This window comes from Homarus americanus, unplaced genomic scaffold, assembly GCF_018991925.1.
Source record: "Homarus americanus isolate GMGI-L3 unplaced genomic scaffold, GMGI_Hamer_2.0 scaffold51990, whole genome shotgun sequence".
In the NCBI taxonomy this organism is placed as follows: domain Eukaryota; kingdom Metazoa; phylum Arthropoda; class Malacostraca; order Decapoda; family Nephropidae; genus Homarus; species Homarus americanus.
Window position 1 is genome coordinate 9548 of NW_024721177.1, and position 9098 is coordinate 18645.

The 9098-nt window shown below is 36.7% G+C and overlaps 1 protein-coding gene across 1 annotated transcript; it reads right to left on the minus strand.

Annotated features, from left to right (window-relative positions):
- Positions 1 to 7258: 7258 nt before the first annotated feature.
- On the minus strand, positions 7259 to 8669 carry LOC121861619 (solute carrier family 22 member 21-like). Its single transcript, XM_042359487.1, has 3 exons — positions 8481 to 8669; positions 7920 to 8104; positions 7259 to 7715 (listed from the first exon to the last, which is right to left on the minus strand). The coding sequence occupies exons 1-3, from the start codon at positions 8506 to 8508 to the stop codon at positions 7464 to 7466; spliced, it is 465 nt and encodes a 154-aa protein (XP_042215421.1). The 5' UTR covers positions 8509 to 8669; the 3' UTR covers positions 7259 to 7463.
- Between the last annotated feature and the right edge of the window lie 429 nt (positions 8670 to 9098).

Consider the following 9098-nt stretch of genomic DNA (forward strand, 5'->3'; position numbering starts at 1 on the left):
TCAGGTTCACCCTAAATTGGGAAACGAAAAACATTGACAATATGGTCAGAGTCCCAAACTTTCGGTTGGCGGATTATCAGGGGTTAAGAAAGTACCTAGGTGAGGTCACCTGGGAACAGTCACGTCAGTTCCCAGTAGGAAGGGGTGAGGTCATAGATGACACAACAATTGATCATGACTATAATATATTCACTAGTATACTACATAAAGCACAAGAACAAAATATACCATACAGAAAAATTAGGTCAAATAAGAATGAGCCAAGGTGGATGACCAGAAAACTTAAACATGACATAGGAATAAAGAAAGGAATATATAAGAAATTAAAGGGAGGGGAGGAGCAGCTCAGAAATAGGTATAATGAACTATCTAGGAATGTTAAGAAAAATGTAAGGAAAACAAAGAGAGACTATGAAATCAAAATAGCAAGAATCCAAGGCGAATCCCAAGGGATTTTTCCAGGTATATAGGACAAAGGTCAAGGACAAAGTTGGGCCTTTAAAGTCAGGGAGGGGAGAAGTGATAAATGGCAGTGAAGAAATAAGCAAAGCATTGAACAGCTACTTCTTATCAGTTTTCACACAAGAAATTTGCGATGAAATTCCAGAGGTGGAACTGATATTTAAGGGAAAGGAAGAAGAGAAATTAAAGAATATCACTATCAGAAAAGAGGATGTTCTTAAGAAGATAAATAAACTAAAGAAAACAAAATCCCCAGGGCCTGATGAAATTTTCCCTCGAGTCTTGAAAGAGTGTAGGGAACAGATTAGCGGACCCCTCGTAAACTTATTTACAAAATCATTAGACACTGGAGTTGTGCCAGACTTGTGGAAACAGGCAAATGTAGTACCCATATTCAAAAAGGGAGACAGAGCATCAGCGTCAAATTACCTGCCGATTAGTTTGACGCCAGTAGTGGGGAAATTTCTTGAATCAATTATAATTATAGCAGATAGCATCCGATCGCATCTACAGAAAAGCAAATTAATCTACGACTCTCAACATGGGTTTACAAAGGGAAAATCTTGTCTAACAAATCTGCTAACGTTTTTTAAGAAAGTCTTCGAGGTAGTAGATAATGACGAAAATTACGATGTTATTTACTTAGACTTTAGCAAAGCATTTGACAGAGTACCGCATCAGAGGCTTCTGAGAAAAATTAAGGCTCATGGTATCGAGGGGAAGTTTTAAATTGGATAAAATCATGGCTCACCCATAGAACGCAGAGGGTCAGCGTAGATGGTGTTAAATCTGAGTGGGGCCGTGTAACCACTAGGGTTCCCCAGGGGTCAGTACCAGGCCCACTCTTGTTCATAATCTACATAAACGATCTAGATACTGGGATCAGCAGTGACATAAGCAAGTTTGCGGATGACACCAAAATAGGGCGGCAAATTAATTCAGGGCTGGATGCAAATGCATTACAGGAGGATCTAAATAAACTGCAGGGGTGGTCTGAAAAATGGCAAATGAAATTCAACACCAGCAAGTGCAGCGTACTTAATGTTGGAAGAACAAATACTTATAGTAATACAGCCTTAACAACATCCAACCTAGAAGTCAAAACTTGTAGAAAGAAATTACCAAGAATTGCAACAAAGCCCGGACCTACAGCCGGAAAACAGTGCGTTAATGTTCGAAATAAGGCAAACAAGTATTGGGTTTTTATATCTAGAGGGTGTAAGTAACAAATTGCAGAGGTCTTGTACAACTATATCTCTTGTGCTACAAAGTCAGGCCTTTTACCTCGATTATGCAGTTCAGTTCTGGTGCCCCTATTATAGAATGGATATAAATTCACTAGAGTCGGTGCAGCGAAGAATGACAAAAATGATTCCGGGACTTAGAAACCTTCCATATCAGGATAGGTTAAAAAACTTAACTTGCATTCCCCAGAAAGACGAAGAGTGCGGGGAGATATGATAGAAGTATTTAAGTGGGTGAAAGGAATCAATAAAGGGGATATAGATAAAGTTCTTATAATATCCGAGCAGGATAGGACTCGGAGCAACGGATTCAAGTTGGATAAGTTTAGGTTTAGGAGGGAGATAGGAAGAAACTGGTTCACAAATAGGGTGGTGGACGAGTGGAACAAGCTTAGCAACTTTGTAGTAAGTGCAGGAACTCTGGAAAGTTTCAAAAGGAGGCTAGATAGATTCATGGATGATAGAGAGTGGTAGTAACTCTCGACAGGAGCTACCATGCACAGGCCAACCGGCCTATTGCAGACTCCTTATTTTCTTATGTTAAGAAGATTTGTAACGAGGTGAGAAGGTTGGGTCAGCTTACCCTCTGACCTGACTACCGACTGCTGCGGTGCTTTTTGAAGATTAGTAGGGTCATTACCTAATACCTGACCATTGTGGACTTGATCTAACATTACCTAATACCTATATGTATATATATATATACACCTTGTTTTGTACTTCTCCTTAGTCTGTACTCACCCTTGAAGATGTGAATTACAAGAAAGCGCTTGGGAACTTCGTGTTTTCTTCTTTCCTTGTGGTTATCAGCATATACCTGGATCACGCGCACCCACAGTGATTTACTTGCATATATATATATATATATATATATATATCTATATATATAAAACAAAGAAGTCTGTCTGTGTGTGTGTGTGTCCGCACGAGAATCTCGGAAACTACTTTACCGACCTGTAGTGATGATGGATGGTGTTATATGTAGTGATGATGGATGGTGTTATATGTAGTGATGATGGATGGTGTTATATGTAGTGATGATGGATGGTGTTATATGTAGTGATGATGGATGGTGTTATATGTAGTGATGATGGATGATGTTATATGTAGTGATGATGGATGTTGTTATATGTAATGATGATGGGTGGTGTTATATTTAGTGATGATGGGTGGTGTTATATGTAGTGGTGGTGGGGACGGTGGTAGTGACAGTCATAGTGGTGGTGAAGGTGATAGCGGCATGTTTGTGGTGATAGTGGTGGTGGTAGAGACTGGTTGACATTAGTGGTAATGATGGTGGTGGTAATGATGATGGTGGTAATGATGATGGTGGTAGTAGTGGTGGTAGTGATGATGGTGGTAGTAGTGATGGTGAGCTATATGTAGTGATGATGAATGGTGTTATATGTAGTGATGATGGATTGTGTTACATGTAGTGATGATGGATGTTGTTATATGTAGTGATGATGGATGGTGTTATATGTAGTGTTGATGGGTGGTGTAATACTGTATGTAATGATGATTAGACAATAAAATAATAACATTTTATGCGAAAAAAATATACTTTGCTGTACCATTGCAGTGAAAAACATGGTGGAACTTACATACACCGTTAATGAACTATTGATGGAAGAAGAAGTTTTGGGGACTGAACAGTGAGACAATGTAGAGCCTCCCGGAGGGTGGCGTCCTACCATGGCCTAGCGGATGAGCCGATTCTGCTAGAATATATATATATATATATATATATATATATATATATATATATATATATATATATATATATATATATATATATATATATATATATATTTCATGTAAATCCACAATGAAAACGTGGATAAGATAAATCTTGATAAAATCACACGGGAAAATGGAAACAACGGAGTACCTTAGCTTTCGTCTTTATTCAAGACATCTTCAGAGGCAACTAGATTACATGGACAGAGAGAGGCTTAAATATACAGGGTGACCTAAAAACATGAGGTCATGTCATAATGATGACATCCACTAATCCCCACACCAACACAAGAAATCTGGACAATCAAGCATTCTCTGAGTTGGATAAGGTGTTGCTAGATTCCCTTATCAAGAGTTCAAGTGATAGTGTGAAATTAGCCTTCAAGCACAGTGCTCAGTGTAAAATACTTATGCAAAACAGTGTTTGTGTTGATAAGTGGCACACCATTCGTGATTTTGTATATCAACTTCTTAGTGAAACTGACAAAGCCCAAAAAAGAAGGTTAAATGCCAAATTAAATGCTCTGTTTGACGAGAGTTACTGGACCATATTGAGTGATCCAAATTTGTTCATAAACTTATCATCTTATGATCTACAGACAAATGAGAAACTTGTTCTTGGTTTTGGTAGGAAGTTTTCTATCACTCAACGGTGTGTTAATCCGCTTACTATTGCTAAAGGTTTAATCAACCTGGAAAAGAATAAGTCGTCAGATGTTACAAATGAAGATATTTCCATAGCTAAAGGTTGTATACATAATGTTTTACATAAGAAATTTGTTTCAAACATTCCAAAAAGATTTGAAACAGCCTTGATAAACTTGAAAAGAAATAAGAATATCCATATTACCAAGGCTGATAAGTCTAATGCTATTGTTATTTTGGATAAAAGTGACTACAATGATAAGATGAATTCATTACTTAGTGATGAAAGCACGTATTGTGAGCTTACGAAAGATCCCCTGGAAAATATTAATAAGTTATCTAATTCCAAAATGAAGATGTTATTAAAAAAGAACCCCGATCTCATCAAACAGCTCTCTCAAATCAATCCCACTTTACCTTATATGTATGGATTGATCAAAACACACAAGCTTAATAATCCATTACGTCCTATCGTGAGTTCTGTGGGTTCTGTTACTTACAAATTATCCAAGTGGCTGGTAAAGATGATATCCCCTCTTACAGGCCAAATATCTAATTCACATATACGCAATAGCAGTGATTTAATTGATAAACTCAAGAAACACAATGAACCTTGCGAATTAATAAGTTTTGATGTAAATTCACTGTTCACTAGAGTACCTGTGAAAGACTTACTTTCATTTCTTAAAGATAAATTACAACTGCTAGATTTAACTATTGAACATGATACTTTCCTGAAATTGATAGAGTTATGCGTAACTGACAATGTGTTTAGTGCAAATGGGAAGTTCTACAAGCAAGTATTTGGCATGAGCATGGGTAATTGTCTTTCTGCTCCTCTAGCCTGTATTTATATGGAGTTCTTTGAGTCTAGATTACTCCCCAATGTAGTGGACTGTATTCCTCCTTGGTATAGATATGTAGATGATGTTCTTTGTCTTTGGCCTAAAAACAGTGACCCTTTGGAATTTTTAGACAAGCTTAATAATATTGTCCCTAGTATCACATTCAAAATTGAAAGAGAAATAAGTGAATCCCTTCCATTTCTTGATATGCTTATCATGAGAAATGGCCAAAACTATAAATTTAAGGTATATAGAAAGCCCACACAGGTAGACAGTTTCATTCACTTTTTATCCAATCACCTTGAGTCTACCAAAATGTCAGTTTTTTCTGCTATGTTCCTACGATGTCTGCGTATTTGTGACTCTGAATTTATTGACGATGAATTTAAACACATTCGTTCTATTGCACAGAAACTTGGGTACCCTTCTGTGTTTGTTGATCGTTGCTTTAAAAGGGCTAAAAAATCCTTTCATTCCTCTCTAACCAGACAAGTTCCTACACTTAAGAATATTTTGACTCTGCCCTATCGTGATGAATTTGTCCCTTTAGTTCGGTCCCTCAAGCTTCTAAATATTAATGTTGTTTTCAAGTATGACTCAACCATTACCAATATGTTAATAAGGAATAGCCCAAGTTTGAATGTAAATGGAAGTGTTTATTGTATTCCATGTAGCAAATGTAATTGTAATTATGTAGGTCAGACAGGAAAAACACTGCAGCTCAGAATCAAACAACATAAGTATAATATCAGAACAGCATCTGAAAGCAGTGCCTTGTTCGTTCATGTTAGGAATAATAATCACCCCATTGCTTGGGAAAAAAAGCTTAGAAGTATTTAAATCATCTTGTGTCACAGAAAGACTTCTGGTTGAAGCTAGTTTGATTAAGGAATTAAAATCAATAAACCTTAGTGATGGTCAGTTCAAAACTGATAATATGTTACATAAATTTATTTGTCAGTGGCCCAAGGTTAAAACTGCTTTGAAAACCTTTGATCTTGATGTATGACAGTTATTTTGTGGGTCCCTTTTTTCTGACCTGACCTATCTAGTCACGTCACCACCCTTCTCTTAAGCTCCTCTACGGTTGTGTTGGTGTGGGGATTAGTGGATGTCATCATTATGACCTGACCTCATGTTTTTAGGTCACCCTGTATATTTAAGCCTCTCTCTGTCCATGTAATCTAGTTGCCTCTGAAGATGTCTTGAATAAAGACGAAAGCTAAGGTACTCCGTTGTTTCCATTTTCCCGTGTGATTTTATCAAGATATATATATATATATATATATATATATATATATATATATATATATATATATATATATATATATATATATGCAAGTAAATCACTGTAGATGCGCGTGATCGAAGTATGTGCTGATAACCACAAGGAAACAAGAAAACACGAGGTTCCCAAGTGCTTTCGTGTAATTCACATCTTCAGGGGTGAGTACAGACTAAGGAGAAATACTTGACAAGGCTAATATATACAGTAGAGGAGAGTGAGATCAAGTCCCTAGGGGACAGCAGGTGTCCTCAATGTTCCCGTCATAAGGCAGTGACCCTTACTAATCTTCTTAATAAAAAAAGCGTTTGTGAACTTTGTGATTTTCTTGTTTCCTTGTGGTTATCAGTATATATATATATATATATATATATATATATATATATATATATATATATATATATATATATATATATATATATATATATATATATATTGATTATAAGCATATTTGATGTACAATACTTACTGTATATTAAAACAGACATACCATGCCCCGTGGTTTACTGGCTAAAATAGACGTTCTGTTGAAGGATATACAAATAGACACTGCCCGTCTGTCCACGAAGATGTGTTTCTCACAGATAGCTTAATGGAGTCCTTTTTAACTTACAGCCGCACTCAAAACCACCGTGGAATGTTGCATATCTTGGAATTTTCCAAAAACTCAAAATGATACAGATATAGTAATAGAAAAAAAGGATCCTATCATCGATATATGGCATGGTCGTTGTTAGCAATAGTTTTATGTTGAGTTTTCACGTCGAGGTGACAGCTGACACGACTCGGTTTCTTCGACCTATGTTTCTAAAAGTGATATACCTATTTGTTTACTGTAAATATGAAGAGACGCTGAGGACATTGTCTTGAGTTTTTGGGGAGATAAATTGTTTGGTAGATGTTATTTTGTTAATATCTTCTGCAGGTGCTCGATACGTAGACTCAAGTAATGTTATTATGCTTAACAAACAGCTGGTAAAACGATGTGTTGTTGTGTTCGTTAACAATGACGTTATTATCTAAAAGTTACTAAATTAGTACTAAAATTGGCCGTGAATTCCAGAGTCTTGAAAGTTTGTTGTGGAGGAGAGTATCCTTATGTCCTTGTTGTCCGTGGGTCTTGAGGCCCAGTATAATGTTATAGGATATAGTCCTGTGCTCTCTCCCCCTCCGGTTATCCGTCACGGAGGTTTAAAGATAGTCATCATCTTGCTATCACAAGATGGGTGTACATTATTCTCATTATAATCTCTCCGTCCCCGGTTGGCCCGTCTCTGGGTTGTATGACAGGTTGACCACCCCCTGACTCACATCCTCCAGGGATGTTTCCTTGCTTCCTCCTCTGTCTGCCTCCTTGTCCTTCTTCTTGGAGAAAAAATCGTTGGATTCCGGTAGAGTGCAGTGTCTTGTCTCTGGCAGGAAGAGTGACAGCACCGCGGAGATAAGAGAGACTGTCCCGAATAGCGCCGCCGGTGCCCACACGGTGTAACCTCCCTGCAACACAAGACAAACTGTGAATACAGCGTGTATGTTTATATTGCTGAGTCCACAATACATTATTATTATTATTATTATTATTATTATTATTATTATTATTATAAAACAACAAACAAACAAACCCCAAAGCTAAAACTTCCTAAACTCATAAACTTCACCATCCACAACACCAACACAAATACCCACACAAATGTCTCTCACCAGAATATCGTTAATATACGGTGACGAAGTACTGCCGACGCGTGCGCAGAAGCTAGCTTCCCCCACAGCTAATGAACGGTACTTGGTAGGGAAGAGCTCTGCCGTGTACATCCACACTAATTGAAAGGCCGCTGTTACCGCCACCTTACCGCTCTGTGAGAAGAAGACCTTGGCCACCTGCTCTCCTAGTGGGGGAGTCGAGAATGTGTTAATAATAATAATAATAATAATAATAATAATTATTTTAATATTAATAATAATAATAATAATAATAATAATAATAATAATAATAATAATTATTATTTTAATAATAATAATAATAATGATAATAATAATAATAATAATAATAATAATAATAATAATAATAACTTTAATAATAATAATAATAATAATAATAATAATAATAATAATAATAATAATACCATACTCAGTCCCTATGAAGTAGAAATACCAACTCACGACTTAAATTCTAAATCATCAAAAGTAGAGCGAATAAAGATGGCCCAAAAAATGAGAGAGATGAAGAAAGCGAGAGAAGACTTACCAGGACACCAGACTCACCTCCAGGATATATAAGGATTATTGCCATCACGGCAAAGATACAGACGGCACATATAAGATAGAGGGCCACCAGGGACTTCTTCCTCCCTATGTACACGAGTGCCGGCCACAAGATCAGGTACGATGGCACCTCCAATAGACCTCCCAGGAAGATGTAAAGGTATGGATCGGTGCTGAAAGAGGAGTACATGAGTTGTGGATCATTGACTTAATACATGAAGATTATTTTTTTTTTTTTTTACGTGTTGGTGAATGGTGTATTTACTATAATTGGATACGACTTAAAGATCTAAGATGTTGATGCGGAGTAATACATTAATATCAACATTAAAGAAGCTGTACGATCAGAGGCTGGTTTTAATGTTGCAACAGGGACAGTGTTAGGGAGATCAGGTGTGGGACACAGAATCAGTTTTTTTTTCACGTTGAATAGCTCACCCGGGCAAAGGTCATCAACCCACAACGAGATCTAGGGGGCGAAAAAATAAGAGTAAAACGAAATTAAAAATAGAAAGGGAAAAAGATTATATTTATCTACACCATGAAGGTACCTGAAAACCAGCTTTTTAAACTGAGGCATATTGTTTGAATATGGAAACAAAGAATAGGGCAGAGCAT

Bases quoted from the DNA above. Each gene is read 5' to 3' on its own strand.
- LOC121861619 (XM_042359487.1), bottom strand. From the start codon at position 8,508: ATGGCAATAATCCTTATATATCCTGGAG. The intron at 8,105-8,480 runs GTGAGTCTGGTG...CTCCCCCACTAG, and splicing joins AATCCTTATATATCCTGGAG to GAGAGCAGGTGGCCAAGGTC. The intron at 7,716-7,919 runs GTGAGAGACATT...CTTGTGTTGCAG, and splicing joins CGTATATTAACGATATTCTG to GGAGGTTACACCGTGTGGGC.